At 53.7% G+C, this 18,931-nt stretch overlaps 1 protein-coding gene across 2 annotated transcripts in view; it reads right to left on the reverse strand.

The window, feature by feature from the left end:
• FCGBP (Fc gamma binding protein) overlaps positions 1–18,931 on the reverse strand; it is a 122,836-nt gene that overhangs the window by 20,870 nt on the left and 83,035 nt on the right. For both annotated transcript variants that reach the window (XM_063801672.1, XM_054674083.1), the window contains 10 exons: positions 18,003–18,597; positions 17,685–17,884; positions 15,314–15,455; positions 11,568–11,905; positions 9,692–10,265; positions 8,683–9,299; positions 7,423–7,966; positions 5,237–5,829; positions 1,744–2,338; positions 1,426–1,625 (listed from right to left, as the gene is read on the reverse strand). In XM_063801672.1, the coding sequence (XP_063657742.1) occupies positions 1,426–1,625; positions 1,744–2,338; positions 5,237–5,829; positions 7,423–7,966; positions 8,683–9,299; positions 9,692–10,265; positions 11,568–11,905; positions 15,314–15,455; positions 17,685–17,884; positions 18,003–18,597 (4,398 nt within the window). The remainder of the gene's footprint in view (positions 1–1,425; positions 1,626–1,743; positions 2,339–5,236; positions 5,830–7,422; positions 7,967–8,682; positions 9,300–9,691; positions 10,266–11,567; positions 11,906–15,313; positions 15,456–17,684; positions 17,885–18,002; positions 18,598–18,931) is intronic.

Below are 18,931 nucleotides of genomic sequence, written 5' to 3' on the forward strand. Positions count from 1 at the left end.
AAAAAAAAACAGAAAAGGGTTTCCTTTAAAACATTCAGATAGGAGAGGTACGTGGGGTAGACATCAAACAAGATCGGGAGAATATGGCTTATTTTTGAAGCTAAGTGATGGGTAAGTACATGGACAGTCATTCCACTTTTCTCTTGATTTTTGCAGGTTTGAACGTTTTCAGAATAAAAAGTTTTTAGATATGTAATGCATATATAAAAATATGCACACATAGCACTTAAAACGGTACCAGATACATAGTAAGCACTATCTACACATTTTCTGTTATTATTAATATTATTTATGTGAGGAGAACAACAGAGAGAGGGCTCCACCCCTAGGAGAGCTCACAGTCCTGCAAGGGAGATGGACATTAGACAAATACATGCTCCAAAGAGAAAGGACCAACGGGGACAGAGTGGGAGAGGGAAGTAGAGGGTGTTAGCAGCTGGTATAACACATGAAAATCTTGTCTTTGTGGTCAGAAAGGCTCCCTTCGTCCAGACCTGGAAGGCAAAGCCACACTTGACCTGGGGAGTCAGGGGAGGGTTTAAAGCTTCAGAGCCCGTGGTCATATTTAGAAAGATCTTTACCACTCCCACGTGGAGGGTGGACCAGAGGGAGCAGAGGTAGGAGCTGGGAGGGACCCAGGTGGGAGAGGACCAGCTGGACCAAGGGAGGGCCATGGGGACAGGGAAAGGAGTGGATACAAGAGACACTGAAGAGACTGAGTGGACTAGCTGTGGTGGCTCACGCCTGTAATGCTCGCACTTTGGGAGGCCAAGGCAGGAGGATCACTTGAAGTCAGGAGTTCGAGAGCAGCCTGGCCAATATGGCAAAACTCCACCTCTACCAAAATACAAAAAATTAACTGTGTGTGGTGGCATGTGCCTGTACTCCTAGCTACTCGGGAGGCTGAGACAAGAGAATTGCTTCAACCTGGGATGCTGAGGTTGCAGTGAGCTTGAACCCGAGAGGCGGAGGTTGCACTCCAGCCTGGGCAACAGAGCAAGAGTATATCTTAAAAAAAAAAAAAAAAGAGGCTCAGTGGGTCGGGCATGGTGGCACATGCCATTAATCCCAGCCCTTGGGGAGGCCAAGGCGGGAGAATGGCTTGAGGCCTGGAGTTCACGACCAGCCTGAGCAACATAGTGAGACGCCCCCATCTCTATGTGTCCACAGGAAAATTAAAAATTCGCTGGGCTTGGTGGTGCACGCCTATAGTCCCAGGTACTTGGGAGGTGAGGTGAAGGATTGCTTGAGCCAAGGAATTTGGGGCTGCAGTGAACTATGATGGTACCACTGCACTCCAGCCTGGGTGACAGAGTGAGACCCTGACTCTAAAAGAAATAAATAAGAGGCCAAGTAGGCTGTGGGGCTGATGAGCAGTGGGAGGGGTGAGGCCCCATATTCTGCCCCAGATGACTAGGTTCCTACCTCAAAGTAGACACCATTGTGGTAGCAGCCACATTGCTGGATGGGCACGCAGGCTTGGCCGTTGTAGAGGAAGCCGGAGTCACACTGGCAGCCCTCAGCACACCCATCTGGGCACTGCAGAGGGGCACTGAGAGCCGAGCAGCCCAAGGAGCAGGTGTCCGCACAGAGCTCGTAGTGACTGTTCAGAGGGCACTCCATGGCTGCAAGGAGGGGGTACCGATCAGACCCCTGGGGAGGGAGGCACTGCAAGGCCCAGGGTCTACCCCTTCTGTGCCTCAAGCTCTCCCCTCCCTGCCCCTCCGGCTCTCCCTCACTCACGACAGAAAGTTTCATTCCTCCAGGGCTCCACGTGGCCTCCAGCCGCCTGGCAAGCACTCACGTAGGCATGGATGTTGCTGCAGAGAATACTCAGGTTCCCACCACCCAGGCAGAGATCAAAGATGCAATCTTCCAAGGGACCCTGGGGATCCACCAGCTTGTGGCAGGAGGCCAGTGGCCCTCTGGGGCTGGAGAGGAGCCCACAGAACTCCTCCTTCTGATACTTCTTCTCCAACTCGGGAGGACACTCGCCGCTGGAGTTGCAGCCCTCGCTCCCCGGCGGGCAGGTGGGCGGCGGCAGGCAGGGAGAGTCGGGCACCACCTCCTCCCAGGAGTTGCCAAACTCATTGGCGTTGCCTGCCTGGGAGCCATTGGGCTTCTGGAAGTCATCCTTGGGGTTGCCGTTGTAGTTCCCACACAGGCCACACATCAGCTGGTAGTAGTTTCCGGGGACGGTGACCCGCACATAGTACACAAGGTCGTAGGCCACACGCAGGCCAAAGTCAGTCTCAATCACAACATCTGAACCATGCTGGGAGGCACGGATCTGGCCGTTGGCCAGCACCACGGGCAGCTTCATGTCCACACCGTTCACCTGGGAGGGGAGAGAGGCAGGCCACGCTTCAGAAAGTAGACTTTGAGTGAGGGTGGGACCCTAGTTCAAGCCCATGCCTGATGCTGATCTTTGTGACCTCACCTCTTAGGCCCTCAGTTTCCTATTTATTAAATGGATATAATAACAGGGCCTGATAGTAGATTGAATGGTGGTCCCCAAAAGACATATTCACCCAGAATCCCATAGCGTGAGCTTACTCGGAATAAAGTTCTTTGCAGATGTAATCAGGGTAATAATCTCAACATGAGATTATCCTGGATTAAATTGGGCCTTAAATCCAATGACTAGTATCCTTATAAGAGCCAGAAAGAAAAAGACACAGAGACACACAGAAAGGGCCACATGAAGATGAAGGCAGGGATTAGAATGGTGTTGTCACAAGCCCAGAGAACCTGGAGTCTGCAGAGCTGGGAAGGGAAAGGAAGATCCCCCAACCAGTGTCTTTGGAGGGGGTGCGGCCCTGCCGACACCTTGATGTTGAACTTCTGGCACCCAGGACTGTGGAACATACATTTCTAGTGTTTTAAGCCACCAAGTTCGTGGCAATTTTTTATGGCAGCCACGGGAAACGAATACAGGTCTCGATGAAGTAACAAGCCTCCAGCTATCCTTTGTTTACCACTTGCTGCAGTCATTAATAAGCAATCGCCCCCAGAGCCACTTGCCCGAGTTCAAACAGTTTCCCCCTTACCCTCTTTGTGATCTTGGGCAAGTGAGTCACCTCTCCCTGTTTCTGTTTCCTCATCTATCAGGCGGGAATAAGGTGTTTGCCCCATGGAACTGTTGTCACAATCAGATAAATTAATATTTGTAAAGTGCTGAGAAACGCTGGCATAGCATGCATGCTTCAGGAGCATTTGCTGTTATTAGCAGCTATGAATGGAGGTTTTTCTTCTGAAGAGTAAACAGACACCATAGGTTTTTGCTTTAAAGCATCAGCGAGTGGAAAGTTAGGCTAAATTCTTGGGGAAATGAACTTAAACCTATGAGCTGAGGACCAGCGGTTTCAGTTAAAGATTTACTAGGCTCCAACAAAGCCTGGTAAATCCACCCCTGGACAGGGCACAGTGGCTCATGTCTATAATCCCAGCATTTTGAGAGGCCAAGGCGGGAAGATCACTTGAGCCCAGGAGTTCAAGGTCAGCCTAAGCAATATATCGAGAGCCTGTCTCTACAAAATAAAAAAGAAAACAAATTAACTGGGCATGGTGGTACATGCCTGTACTCCCAGCCACTCAGGAGGCTGAAGTGGTAGGATTGCTTGAGAGCAGGAGTTCGAGGCTGCAGTGAGCTAGGATCACACCACTGCACTCCAGCCTTGGTGATAGAGCAAGACCCTGTCTCTAAAAAATAAATAAATACATCAACCCCTGATTAACATGCTTTCTCACCCTTCCTTATCACAGACAGTGCACACTGGATTCTTTTGGAAATGTGAAGAATCAGAGGAGAAGGCAGGAGAAAGACATGCTCCTGGCTGAGTCTCCTAAAAAGATGGTCAACTGCCACACTTCCCAAGCAGGGCTGGGCGGTGGGTAAGGGCAACTGACTTAGCCTTGCCTCAGTTTCCTCAGCTGTAAACTGCGGGGTAATAAGAGCTCCCACATTTGTAGGGAAGCTGGGGGTTTCAGTAAGAAGCAACTAACAAGAACATCAACAACTCCTATGTATTTAGGCGCTGTATGTCAGGGGCTATTCTAGGAGCTTCGGAAACATTAGGGAATATATTCAATTAAGTCCTGCATGTCGGCCGGGCACAGTGGCTCATGCCTCTATTCCCAGCACTTTGGGAGGCTGAGGCCGGCAGATCACTGAGCTCAGGAGTTGGAGGCCAGCCCGGCCAACATGGTGAAACCCCGTCCCCACTAAAAATACAAAAATTTCCTGGGCATAGTGTTGCACACCTGTAATCCCAGCTACTCTGGAGGCTGACGCAGGAGAATCACTTGAACCAGGGAGGCAGAGGTTGCAGTGAGCCGAGATCGCGCCACTGCACTCTAGCCTGGGTGACACAGCCAGACTCTGTGCCAAAAAAAAAAAAAAGAAAAAAAAAGTCACGCCTCTCCAGTTGGCCAGATTAAGTCAGTAATTGATCAGCACCTTCGCCAATACTGCCACTAGAAAAACAGCTGCGTGTCTGTGTTTCAGTGGGATCTCAGGGGAAACCCCTCCACTATAACTGAGATGCCAGTCTCCACATGAGACCAAATCTTCTCAGTAAGAAAAGCACTGCAGAGCAGCACGGGGTTCAAGCTCCACCTTTGCTGGGGGACTATGGGCCAGTGATGGGCCATCCCACTCTGAAAAATAAAGCAAGTCATAGTGCCTGCAGCCCCTGTTGCAAGCATACAGACACCATGGACATGAAGTGCCTGGCAGCCAAAAGGTGTGCAGTCAGCTGTATAGAAACTATAGCTGCTGTTGTTGTTGTTAAGGGGGTGAGAGTGTCACCCACAGATTGTCCTCTGTCCGTGAAGCTTCTCCAGACTTGGACTTTCTCAACCTCTGATGGCACCACATCCTGCCAATAAGTGGCAGACTAGGGAGATGAGTAGGGCAGAATCCAGGACTGAGGTGGGGAGAGGATGGAGTGGGAGGGAGGAGAGGGTGGGAGAAATTTGGAGAGAAAAGTCAATGCCTGGAGGTAAAGAGAGGGTGGAGACTGAGGGACAGAGATGGGGGAGCAGCTCCCAAGTCCCTGATGACACCTCCCTCATTGGCTTCCCACTCTGGGTTCTGACTGGCATCTTCTGTCCTCAGAGACCCCAGGCCTCGCACATGCACTCTCATCTCTGTGCCCCCAACTACTGGACTGAGCGCTGCCTGTGCCCCACCCACCCACAGGCCCCTCGCCCCCTGCTCCCCATCTGCTCTCACCGTGACCTTCCACTGTCTCTGCTCCAGCCGCAGGGTGAAGTTTGCCACCTGGACCGTGATCACCCTGGTCACACTGACTCGCCCATTACCCCAGGCCACGTTCTCCTGCAGGACGGCAAACCGATGTAGGCCAGGTCGGGTGCCGCAGGTCTGAGCCAGCACATACACGCAGGTGCCCATGAAGTCGAAGCGGCGGCCATCGAAGGTGGTGTAGTGGGGATCTCCCGACGCCTGGCAGGTGGTAGAGCCCACGGCCACGCAGCCCAAGCTGCCACCGGATGGCCGGCAGGTCTCATGCGGGCCGCAGCTGGAGGGCTCGCAGGACACCTCACCGCCCTCCCGGCAGTGGCAAAGGGAATCACACCCAGGGCCAGGGTAGAAGGTCTGGCCCAGTGGGTAGTAGCGGTCATCGTGGAGGCAGCCACACTGGCCCACAGGTACACACGTGTCACCACTGAGCACGAAGCCAGCATCGCAGACACAGCCTTCACGGCAGGCCGACTTACAGCCCTCGGGTGCCGAGAGGCTCGGGCAGCTCCCAGGGCAGGAGTCACCGCAGAGCTCGTAGTGGCTGTGGGCAGGGCACTGCAAGGCTGTGGGGACAAGGTGGGCATCAGCCAGGTAGGTGTTTGAGTCGCGGTCTTGGGAGGCCCTGAGTGGGAAAACTGCTCAGGCCAACTTGGGCGTCTCTGGGTATGCACATGTGATCCAGGACATCTAACTGGGGGACTCAGCGTGGGACCTGGAATGGGAGGGGACATGCCCAGGACTCTCTGACCAAATATTTCTTAAGATCAAATGACTCTGCTTGCCTGAATTTTTTTTTTTTTTTTTGAGACAGGCTCTCACTCTATCTCACCCAGGCTGGAGTGCAGAGGTGCAATCACAGTTCGCTGCAGCCTCCACCTAAACCTCAAGCAATCCTCTGGCCTCAGCCTCCCGATTAGCTGGGACTACAGGTGTGAGCCACCACATCTGGCTGATTTATTATTATTTTTTGTAGAGATGGGGTCTCACTATGTAAGCCAGGCTTACCTGGGTGAAATGGATCACTTATATCTATTCGGGGTATGCAAGATCAGAACTGACTATGGGTATCTCAGGGTGTGAATGTGACTGGGGTATGGGGCCACATGTATCTCAGGGTATGACTCTGCCTGAGGGCACCCAGCTGTGGGTGTCTGATATGGAGCATCTCCCAGAGTCCTTCTGACATGGTCTGCCTAAGGGTGTGCCTGGGTGAAGCTGGCAGGGTATCTGTGACCAGGAGACCTGCCTGAAGGGAACCGCCTAGGACTATCTAACTATGCATCCGTGTGGATCTGCCCAAGGCTATGCCAGGATCCTGATTCTTTCTGAGTGTATCTGACCAGTCAGTATAAAATTTAAGCAGATATCACTGAAGGTATGTGACTAATTCTATGTGACTAGGTGTATTTCAGTGTGTGCAACAGACCTGGGCCCTCTGACCAGCTGAAACTCACTAGGCCTTCCTAACAAGGGGTACTTTGCTATGTGACAGAGGCAGGGTCAGCCATCCCCAATCTACATGCCTTGGATACCTGAAAGCATGGATCACCAATCCCTAAGAGTGTCCTGGACCCCAGGTTTCTTTTCTTTATTTTTTTTTCCTTTTTCTTTCTTTTTTTTTTTTTTTCTGTTGTTTGTTGTTTGTTTGTTTTTTGTTTTTGAGATGGAGTCTCTGTCACCCAGGCTGAAGGGCAGTGGCATGATCTCGGCTCACTGCAACCTCTGCCTCCTGGGTTCAAGTGATTCTCCTGCCTCAGCCTCCTGATTAGCTGAGATTACAGGTGCCCGCCACCACACCGGGATAATTTTTGTAGTCTTAGTAGAGGTGGGGTTTCACCATGTTGGCCGGGCTAGTGTCGACCTCCTGACCTCAGGTGATCCGCCCGCCTAGGCCTCCCAAATTGCTGGGATTACAGGCGTGAGCCACCGTGCCCACACTCTGACTAGGTGTTTCTAACTGACTCTCTCTCACTGCAGTACCTGACTTGGGGCATTTCAGTGTGTGAGTGCCAAGGTGTTTCCTGACAGGAGATACCGAGCTCGGGAAGGAAGGTGGACCCTCAGCCTCACGGAGGAGGAAGGGGCTGCTGTCCTACAGTCCTGGGAAGGGCAGGGAGAGACCCTACTATGGGGACCATGCATGGAGCAGTACTCACGACAGAAGTCCGGCCGCCTCCACTCGCCGAGCTGGGCCCCAGCGGCCTGACAGGCTGCCACGTAGGCGGCCACTGCAGGACAGAGGCCTCCAGGATGGCCCTGAACTTGGCAGGCGTCCAGCAAGCAGCCCTGGAAGTACTGCGCGGGCGGCACAAGGCCGTGGCAGGGCGCCAGCGGGCCGTCGGTGGCGGAGATCACGCCGCACGCGTCCGGGCCGCCGAAGGACTCTTGCTGCTCTGGGGTGCACGGCGACGGGCATGGCTTGGACACACATTCCCCGCAGCCCTGGGCGCCGCCCACCTGCCATCCGGCGGGCTTCCCGCCCACAGCCTTCAGGTCGTCTGCGGGGTCCTGGTTGTAGTTCCCGCATAAGCCACAGAGAGAGCCCGCGTACGCCGCCGGCACGCGCAGGCGCACGAAGCTGTCCCCATCGAAAGCCAGCGAGAGCCCTGAGGTTGTGGTCACCACCACGTCGGTGCCGCTCAGGTGTGCGTGCAGGAGCGAGTCCAGCTGGAAGGGCAGAGCGACGAACACACCGTCCACCTGCGGGCAGGGGGGGAGCGGTGAACGGAGCAAACACGGGTTTGAATCCTGGCCCCACTACCTACTAGCTGTGGGACCCAGAGCATGTCACCTCCCGCTGAAAATAATAACCAGCATCTATAGGCCGGGCCTGGTGGCAAAGCCTGCAATCCCAGTACTTTGGAAGGACGAGATGGGAGGATCGCTTGACGCCGGAAGTTCAGATCAGCCTGGGCAACATAGTGAGACCCCCATCTCTACAAAAAAATGAAAAATTAGCCAGCGTGGTGGCGTGTGCCTTTAGTCACAGATACTCGGGAGGCGGAGGCCAAGGCAGGAGGATGGATTGAGCCCAGGAGTTCCAGGCTACAGTGAGCCCTAATCCTGTCACTGCACTCCAGCCTGGGCAACAGAGTCAGGCTAAGAAAAGAAAGAAAGAAAAGCAAGAAAGAAAAAAAGAAAAGAAAAACAAAGAGCCTCTATTGGCTCATGTCACTGACTCCTCATCCTTCTCAAAAACAGGTACTTTTCTTAGACCAGTTTACAGAGGAATACACTAGGCTCAGAGAGGAAGAAGCCGCTGTGCCAAGCCATCAGGCTCCTAGGCCTACACTCTGACCCTTCCATCATGCCCCAGCTAAGCTGTGAAAGGTGCCCAGGGGAATGGTGAAGCCCTTATCATCTCAGGCAACCCCAGAGCTGGCACTTGCTCCTGTCTGGCCCATAGCCCTCCTCACCTGTAGCTTCCGGGGCCAGCGGGCACTCAGTATCAGGCTGTGGTTGTAGATTTGCAGGGTGACACTGCGGGTGTAGCTGACAGCCTGGCTGCCCCGGTGCTCATTGGCTACAGTGACAGTGAAGTTCTCAGTCCCCAAGGGTGGTCCGTGGCAGGGTGCACTCAGCAGGTACTCGCAGGTGCCTTGGAAATCGAATCGGTGCCCATCCAGAGTGACATAATGGGGGTCACCCCACGCCTGGCACTCAGCTGTGCTGATGGGCTGGCAGCCATGCTGGCCGGATGGCAGGAGGCCACACACTTCACCCAGCCCACAGCTGGCAGGTGTGCAGACCAGCGAGCCACCCCCAGGCCCGCAGCGACACCGCTGGGAGCAGGTGCCATCAGCCCAAAACTCACTGCCCGCCTCGTGGTAGGTGCCATTGGCCCAGCAGCCGCAGCCATTGTTGAGGGAAACACAGCGGTCAGCACTTAACACGAAACCCGCGTCGCACTGGCAGCCCTCCACACAGGGGCCCTCGCATACGGCTGGGGTCGTAAGGGGTGCAGGGGACGGACAGCTGGCCGGGCAGGGTGGGCCACAGACCTCATAGTGGCTGTTTTCTGGGCAGGTGATCTCTGTGGGCAGATGAAGGAGCAGGAAGGAGAGAAACAGAGAGAAGGATGTTAGGGGTGGGGTCCCAGGACAGGGTGTGAGGAGACAGAGGGAGACACTAGGGAGCAGACAGAGAAAGGGGGAGACAGAAAACAAGACACAGAGAGAGGACACAGAGAAAGAAATGGGAGAAAGCGAGACACCAGGAGACCCAAGCAGAAACTGAGGGAGCTAGAGAATGAGAAACAGACAGATAGAGACAAGCAAAGCGAGGCCCAGAGATGAGCACCAAGAAACAGAGAGACAAACAGAGAGAAAAGAAAACAGAGACCCAGAAGGACCAGAGTGAAACCAAACCAGCCCCAAAGAGACGGGACCCCGCCCCCAGCCCCGCCTCTGCTCCCCCAACACTCACCACAGCCAACCTGTGCCCGCCAGTCTTCGATGACAATCCCAGCGGCCTGGCAGGCGGCCACGTAGGAAGCCAGTGCCTTGCAAAGAATGTCATGGGCCCCACCACCCATGCAGACGTCCAGAACACAGCCCTTGAAGAAGCTCTCAGGTGGCACATGAGCATGGCAGGTGGTGAAGGGGCCCCCTGTGCCGGGGGCCAGGGGTCCGCAGAAGCCAGGGCCCTCGTACTGCTCCAACCGGTCCTCAGGGCACGTTGGGCAGGACCCCCGACATTCGTCCCAACACAGTGGGTCCCAGCCTGGGGCTCGCCAGCTGCCGCCCCAGATGGGTATGGAGGGAGCCAGTGTGCCATTAGGGAAGACCTGGTCATTGTTGGGGTTGCGGTCCATGTTACCGCAGAGCCCGCACACTGCGCCATGATAGCTGCTGGGCAGCGTCACGTCTACCCGCCAATTCCAGTCATAGCTCACTTGCAGTCCAAAGTCAGCCACCAGCAGTGCCTTCGATGCACCCTGGGTCACTGAAATCCGCCCGTCGGCCACGGAGACAGGCAAGGCTGTGAGCACACCGTTCACCTGGGGGAAGGAGGGAAGGCAAACGGGTCACTGGAGGTTTTACAGCCCCAGCTCTGGCCCTCTGCCTCCCTCTCTCTCATCCCACCGGGGGCTGGGAGAGGCCAAGGCCTTTCCCCGATAGTTGGATTGTCATCTGACACACTGTGGACAGTTGTTCTAGCCCAGGTCTTGGGGAATGAAACCTCACTTTACTTTTTCTAGATCTTCTCCCTTGATCTCTATCTCCCTCCTCTGTCTCTCTGTCTCTCTGTGTCTCTCTCCCTCTGTCTTCACCTAAGTCTATATCACTTGGTCTTCTCTCTCTCTCTCTCTTTCTGTCTCTCTGTCTATCTCTCCCTCCTCTTCCCTTCCTCTCCCCTACCCTCATTCTCTGTGTGTCTCTTCCACTCACTCACTATCATTTATCCAGTGCCTACTCTGCTCCATCCCTCATTTTCTCTCTGTGAGCTACCATTAAGCTCCATCTCCATTTCCCTGGGCAGAAAGGATAGCCCATCTGTCTCCTCGGATCTCCCTACATATCTCCCTATATTTCTTTTCTTTTTTTTTTTTTTTTTGAGACAGATCCTCGCTCTGTCACCCAGGCTACAGTACAGTGTGGAAATCTTGGCTCTTGTAACCTCCACCTCCCAGGTTCAAGTGATTCTCCTGCCTCAGTTTCCAGAGTAGCTGGGATTACAGTAGCACCACCACACCCAGCTAATTTTTGTATTTTTAGTAGAGATGGGGGTGTCACCATATCGGCCAGGCTGGTCTCGAACTACTAATCTCAGGTGATCCACCCGCCTCAGCCTCCCAGAGTGCTGGGATTACAGGCGTAAGCCACCGCACCTGGCCCGATCTCCCTGTATTTCTCTCCGTGTCCTGGTCTCTGGACCTCTCACTTGTTCCCTCACAGACACTCAAACGACTGTTCACCTGGACTAGACTCTGAGCTCAGCATGTGACATGCACCGCCTTGCTGTGGGGGAGGCCCTGATACGATGCCCACTTCACAGATGAGGAAACTGAGGCCTACCAAGTGAACTGCCCAGCATCACATAGCTCATAAGGAGGAGAGGCTGGATTGAAACCCAGGTCTATAAAAAAGGCAAATGCTGAGGTCCATGTTAAAGCCCTTTGCAAGGGGCTAGGCTCATTTAATTCCCAGTAACAGGGTGATATTTTTGCTGCAATTATTCTTTTTGTTGACAGTTTGTTTCAGGCCCAGGTGAAGACAAAGAGCCTTGAGCTGCTAACTATGGTCGTCAGGATCCCTCCTGCCCTCCTGGGGACCTCAGGGGACCATCCTGCCACACATACCCGGACTTTGCCGATCTCATCCTTGTGGATGGAGATGTTGGTGCCGAGGGCAGCCACGGTGACGACTCTCACGTAGGACACAGCAGGGTTGCCCCGGTTCTCGTTCTTGGTGGTGACGGTGAAGGGTGTCAGGCCCTGGGTGCTGACCCCCGGGCAGCCAGTTGTTGCCAGCACATAGTTACAGGTGCCCTGGAAGTCAAACTTCCGGCCATCGAAGGAGTGGTAGTGTGGGTCGCCCCACAGCCAGCACGTGGCCTCATAGTTGGGCAGGCACACGCCCTGGCCACCCTGCTCCTTGCATGTCTCCTGTGGCCGGCATGTCACGCCGTGGCACGGGTCTGCGGACAGAAGAGGGAGGAGGACCTTGAGGGGCTGCCCATTGTAAAGCATGGCCGCTCCCTCCACATCTACCCCAGTCTGTGCCAGGGATCTGAGGGTTACTGCAGGCAAGACCACATTCCAGAGTCCTCATGTCTAGCACCCATTTCCTATAGTTTGCTCTTATATTTTCTTTTGTTTTGTTGTTTTTTTGAGATGGAGTCTTTCTCTGTCACCCAGGCTGGAGAGCAATGGTGCAATCTCGGCTCACTGCAACCTCTGCCTCCTGGGCTCCAGTGATTCTCCTGACTCAGCCTCCTGAGTGGCTGGGATTATAGGTGCCCACCAGCATGCTTGGCTGATTTTTGTATTTTTAGTAGAGACAGGGTTTCACCATGTTGGCCAGGCTGGTCTCGGGCTCCTGACATCAAGTGATCAGCCAACCTTGGCCTCCCAGAGTGTTGGGATTACAGGCATGAGCCATCATGCCCAGCCTGCTATTTTCAAGACCAGCCCCTGGGAGTCCCACACATCTGACACTGAGGCCCCATGGTGGACTGTGTCTAAGTTTCGGCTGTCAAAGGTCCCATACCTGAGACCTGGGCCCCAGAGGTCTGTACAGCCAAGACCCAGTACCTAGAGTTCCCCTGCCTCTGAGACTGAGGCCCTGCCATTTGCTGTGTGAGACTGAGATCCTGGAGTCCACGCACTTAAGACCAAGGCAAAGACCAAGGCTTGGGTCTGTGTTTAAGGTGCACTTTCCATGCTGCCCTTGCTTGAGATTTCACCCTGTTCTTGTATTTTAAGTTTTATAGGAACCTCACCCTCTTCACTTACATAGGCTACGGCTGCTTTCACACCACAGTGGGAGAGTGAGTAGTTGTGATCCAGAAGGTATAGCCTGCAAGCTTAAACATTTACCATCTAGCCCTTTAGAGAAAAGGTGCACTTGACCCCAGTTGAGATCTGTGCTCCAGGCATCCTTGTGTCTGCGATGCCAGCCCTGAGAGCATTCATGTCTGAGACACCAACCCCAGGGTTCTCTGTGTTCAAGACCTGGGCCCCAGGCCAGGTGTGGTGGCTCAGGCCTGTAATCCCAGCACTTTAAGAGGCTGAGGTGGGAGGATCGCTTGAGCCCTGGAGTTTGAGACCAGCCTGGGCAACATAGTAAGACCCCATATCTACAGAAAGATTAATAAATTAGCCAGGCATGGTGGTGTGTGCCTGTAGTCCCCCACTAGTCGGGAGGCTGAGGCGGGAGGATTGTTTGAGCCCAGGAAATCGAGGCTGCAGTAAGCTACACTACACTCTAGCCTGGGCCACAGAGTGAGACCTTAGCTCAAAAAAAAAAAAAAAGATCTAGGTCTCAGGGTCCCCCATGCCTGAGACCTCAGCCCCCTGGACGTCTCCACATTTGAGAGAAATTGGTCTCCAATTTCTCTAGGTCCTGGAGGCCTCTGTGCCCAAGACTAGGGCCCTGGGGTGATCTTCTGGCAAGAGCCCAGCGCCAGGGTCTCAGCAGGATTTGAAATGTTTGAGACCCTAACTAGCTAAGTCTCATGGGCTGGGCTCCCTCAGTGCAAGACTCCATCCCTGAGGGTTGCTGTATTCAAGACAGTACCCTTGAGCGTGTCTCACTGCTGAGGCCCTGTCCTGGAGGGTTTCTGTGTCCGAGACCCTGTTCGTACAGTTACTACATCTGTGACCCCAGCTTGCGGAACCCCTGTGTGGGAGAGGCCAGCCTTCAAACATCTCCTTCCTCCTGTGTCCATTATCTATGTACCGCCTCTCAGCTTCAAATACACCCACGGAGTTAAGCTTTGTCAACAGAGGGCGCTGGAGAGTCACTGCAGGAGGGAGGGGCTCCTGGTCTGGCTTCTAGCCAGTTTGGTCCTTCCAGCTCTGGCCAGGGTGCGGGGCCACATTCAGCGAGTGCCACTGGCCGCAGCTGGCTTCCCAGTGAGGGGTTCCCTTCTTGCCAAGTCCAGCCTGCAGAAACCTCTGTGCCACCCAGTGGGCTACAGCTGCAGTGAGACTGGACTCAGCCTTGGGGCTGATTCTCCCCTCCTTGAAGAGGAGGGGCCAATTTCTCCCTTCCATGAGGCTTTCACCTTAGCCCTAGAGTGGGGGCTACTTCCTGTGTATGCTTTGGTGGTATTCTTTAGTGCTCTCTTTACCGTTTCTTATTTCTGTTTATTTGTTTGTTTGTAAAGAGACAAGGTCTTGCTGTCTTGCCCAGGCTGGAGAGCAGTGGTGCAATCATATAGCTCACTGCAGCCTCGAAATCCTGGGGTCAACTGATCCTCCTACCTCAGCATCCTAAATAGCTGGGACCACAGGCACGCATCACCACACCTGGCTAATTTTCAATTTTTTGTGGAGACAGGGGTCTCGCTATGTTGCCCAGGCTGGTCTCGAACTCCTGGCCTCAAGTGATCCTCCCAAAGTTCTGGGTGTGTGAGCCATGGCACCAGACCCTCTTTACCCTTAATAGTTAATCTCCTATTAATAAGTAAATGATTCTTTAATTAAACTTTCCTCATTCAAATGGCCGTACGCTTTCTGTCTCTCGACTAGATGCTAAGTGATATACCCCCCATTCCTGGGAGTCCCCATTATCCTGCTCATCAGCCCTGAGAGTCTTAGCCCCCACTCCTTGGTGCTGGAGCTCCCATTCTCTTATCCTTAGGGGGAGGAGAGTTCTCTGCTCTTCACCCTAAGAAATGAGCCCTGGGGGTGGCTGTGTCCCAGATTTAGTCTGGGGGATTCCCACATCAGAGACTATACCCCTAGAAATCCTGATCTTCCAGTTAAGAGGGGTCCCCATATCCAATGTCCTGCCTTGGTGAGGTCTCTGTGCGTGAGACTCAGAACTCTGCTCTCTGTCCCTGCCCCTGGGATCCCAGTCTCTCCCCTGCCCTTTGGTGCTGGTGTCTGAACCCCAAGCCCAATCCCACACATCAGTGTTCCGCTCACGATGGCCCCCTAGGCTGCTGCTCTTGTATTCTAAAGTCTTACAGGAGCCTGACCTCTTCACTTACATAGTCTACGGCTGCTTTCATGCCACAGTGGCAGAGTGAGTAGCTGGAACGAGAACCTAGAGCCTGCGAGCTTAAACATTTACCATGTAGCACATTAGAGCAAAGGCGCGCCTGTCCCTGCCTTATACCGAGGGTCTCTGACATCCACTCTGAGAAAACTACCTCTGAGGGTCCCCACAGCCTGGATTTTCCCTAAGGGTCCCTACCTCCCAAAGTAGGTGGCCCTGGCCCTGTGAAACCCGGTCTAGGGTTCCCCAGGTCTGCAACCTCAATCATTAGTCCTGTGCGCCTCCCACCATGGACACCCCAGTTACACTACCCTCAGCCCCAGAGTCCCCATCCTCCATCCCTAGTCCCATCAGCCCCAGGCCCAGCCCAGCCCAGTACCTTTGTTGACGCAGCTCAGGATGCCTCCGGAGGGCTGGCACACCTGTCCCGGCTTGCAGTTGTGTTCCTGGCACACCACGACTTTACCCGCATGGCACGTGCACTGCTGCCGACAGTTGTCAATGAGGACTGTCTGCTCCGGCTGTGGGGAGAGAGGGAACGACCATCAGGGACACCACGGGTGGGAGCCGACTCACATCTCTGGTGTTCGGGGCACAGAGGGGTTTGGCAGACATCACAGACAAGGGACATCTCTTAGCAGGATGGCCCCTTGTCTGTGAAGCTGAGGCACAGCATGGCTTTGGGGCCATCATTCATTGGTTCATTCACTTTTCTTCATTTACTCATTCATTCCAAAATATCCACTCAACGTCTGCTGTAGGAGAAATGGTGTGACACGGTAACTAAGGGCAGATCGCCTGGGCTTGAAGCCCGTTTGTGCTGTTTCCAAACTGTGTGACTCTGGGCAGTTACTTCACCTCTTTATGGCTCAGTTTCATGATCTGCAGATTGCAGATGATAGTAGCGCCTGCCTTTGGAAATATAACTGAGTTATATTCAGATAATAACCAAGTTATATTCAGATAATAACCAAGTTATATTCAGACATGTAAAATTCAGATAAAATGAAAAGGGTAGGCCGGGCGCGGTGGCACATGCTTGTAATCCCAGCACTTTGGGAAGCCGAGGCGGGTGGATCACGAGGTCAGAAGATTGAGACCATCCTGGCTAACACGGTGAAACCCCGTCTCTACTAAAAATACAAAAAATTAGTCGGGCATGGTGGCGGGCGCCTATAGTCCCAGCTCCTCGGGAGGCTGAGGCAGGAGAATGGTGTGAACTCGGGAGGCGAAGCTTGCAGTGAGGCAAAACTGCACCACTGCACTCCAGCCTGAGTGACAGAGCGAGACTCCATCTCAAGGAAAAAAAAACCAAAAAACAGAAAAGGGTTTCCTTTAAAACATTCAGATAGGAGAGGTACGTGGGGTAGACATCAAACAAGATCGGGAGAATATGGCTTATTTTTGAAGCTAAGTGATGGGTAAGTACATGGACAGTCATTCCACTTTTCTCTTGATTTTTGCATGTTTGAACGTTTTCAGAATAAAAAGTTTTTAGATATGTAATGCATATATAAAAATATGCACACATAGCACTTAAAACGGTACCAGATACATAGTAAGCACTATCTACACATTTTCTGTTATTATTGCTATTATTTATGTGAGGAGAACAACAGAGAGAGGGTTCCACCCCAGGAGAGCTCACAGTCCCGCAAGGGAGACGGACATTAGACAAACACATGCTCCAGTCAAAGAGAAAGGACCAACGGGGACAGAGTGGGAGAGGGAAGTAGAGGGTGTTAGCAGCTGGTATAACACATGAAAATCTTGTCTTTGTGGTCAGAAAGGCTCCCTTCGTCCAGACCTGGAAGGCAAAGCCACACTTGACCTGGGGAGTCAGGGGAGGGTTTAAAGCTTCAGAGCCCGTGGTCATATTTAGAAAGTTCTTTACCACTGCCACGTGGAGGGTGGACCAGAGGGAGCAGAGGTAGGAGCTGGGAGGGACCCAGGTGGGAGAGGACCAGCTGGACCAAGGGAGGGCCATGGGGACGGGGAAAGGAGTGGATACAAGAGACACTGAAGAGACTGAGTGGACTAGCTGTGGTGGCTCACGCCTGTAATGCTCGCACTTTGGGAGGCCAAGGCAGGAGGATCACTTGAAGTCAGGAGTTCGAGAGCAGCCTGGCCAATATGGCAAAACTCCACCTCTACCAAAATACAAAAAATTAACCGTGTGTGGTGGCACGTGCCTGTACTCCTAGCTACTCGGGAGGCTGAGACAAGAGAATTGCTTCAACCTGGGATGCTGAGGTTGCAGTGAGCTTGAACCCGAGAGGCGGAGGTTGCACTCCAGCCTGGGCAACAGAGCAAGAGTATATCTTTAAAAAAAAAAAAAAAAAAAAAAAAAAAGAGGCTCAGTGGGTTGGGCATGGTGGCACATGCCACTAATCCCAGCGCTTTGGGTGGCCGAGGCGGGAGAATGGCTTGAGGCCTGGAGTTCACGACCAGCCTGAGCAACATAGTGAGACGCCCCCATCTCTATGTGTCCACAGGAAAATTAAAAATTCGCTGGGCTTGGTGGTGCACGCCTATAGTCCCAGGTACTTGGGAGGTGAGGTGAAGGATTGCTTGAGCCAAGGAATTTGGGGCTGCAGTGAACTATGATGGTACCACTGCACTCCAGCCTGGGTGACAGAGTGAGACCCTGACTCTAAAAGAAATAAATAAGAGGCCAAGTAGGCTGTGGGGCTGATGAGCAGTGGGAGGGGTGAGGCCCCATATTCTGCCCCAGATGACTAGGTTCCTACCTCAAAGTAGACACCATTGTGGTAGCAGCCACATTGCTGGATGGGCACGCAGGCTTGGCCGTTGTAGAGGAAGCCGGAGTCACACTGGCAGCCCTCAGCACACCCATCTGGGCACTGCAGAGGGGCACTGAGAGCCGAGCAGCCCAAGGAGCAGGTGTCCGCACAGAGCTCGTAGTGACTCTTTGGAGGGCACTCCATGGCTGCAAGGAGGGGGTGCTGATCAGAGCCCTGGGGAGGGAGGGGCTGCAAGGCCCAGAGTCTACCGCTTCTGTGCCTCAAGCTCTCCCCTCCCTGCCCCTCCGGCTCTCCCTCACTCACGACAGAAAGTTTCAGTCCTCCAGGGCTCCACGTGGCCTCCAGCCGCCTGGCAAGCACTCACGTAGGCATGGATGTTGCTGCAGAGAATACTCAGGTTCCCACCACCCAGGCAGAGATCAAAGACGCAATCTTCCAAGGGACCCTGGGGATCCACCAGCTTGTGGCAGGAGGACAGTGGCCCTGTGGGGCTGGAGAGGAGCCCACAGAACTCCTCCTTCTGATACTTCTTCTCCAGCTCGGGAGGACACTCGCCGCTGGAGTTGCAGCCCTTGCTCCCCGGCGGGCAGGGGGTTGGCGGCAGGCAGGGAGAGTCGGGCACCACCTCCTCCCAGGAGTTGCCGAACTCATTGGCGTTGCCTGCCTGCGAGCCATTGGGCTTCTGGAAGTCATCCTTGGGGTCGCCGTTGTAGTTCCCACACAGGCCACACATCTGCTGGTAGTAGTTTCCGGGGACGGTGACCCGCACATAGTACACAAGGTCGTAGGCCACACGCAGGCCGAAGTCAGTCTCAATCACAACATCTGAACCATGCTGGGAGGCACGGATCTGGCCGTTGGCCAGTACCACGGGCAGCTTCATGTCCACACCGTTCACCTGGGAGGCGAGAGAGGCAGGCCACGCTTCAGAAAGTAGACTTTGAGTTGAGGTGGGACCCTAGTTCAAGCCCATGCCTGATGTTGAAGATCTGTGTGACCACACCTCTTAGGGCTTCACTTTTTGTATCTCTAAAGTTGGTAGAATAATAGGGCCTGATAGTGGATTGAATGGTGGTCCATAAAAGACATATTCACCCAGAATCCCGTAACGTGAGCTTACTTGGAATAAAGTTCTTTGCAGATGTAATCAGGGTAATAATCTCAACATGAGATTATCCTGGATTAAACTGGGTCCTAAATCCAATGACAAGTGTCCTTATAAGAGCCAGAAA

The sequence above is a fragment of the Pan troglodytes genome, chromosome 20 (genome assembly GCF_028858775.2).
Source record: "Pan troglodytes isolate AG18354 chromosome 20, NHGRI_mPanTro3-v2.0_pri, whole genome shotgun sequence".
In the NCBI taxonomy this organism is placed as follows: Eukaryota; Metazoa; Chordata; class Mammalia; order Primates; family Hominidae; genus Pan; species Pan troglodytes.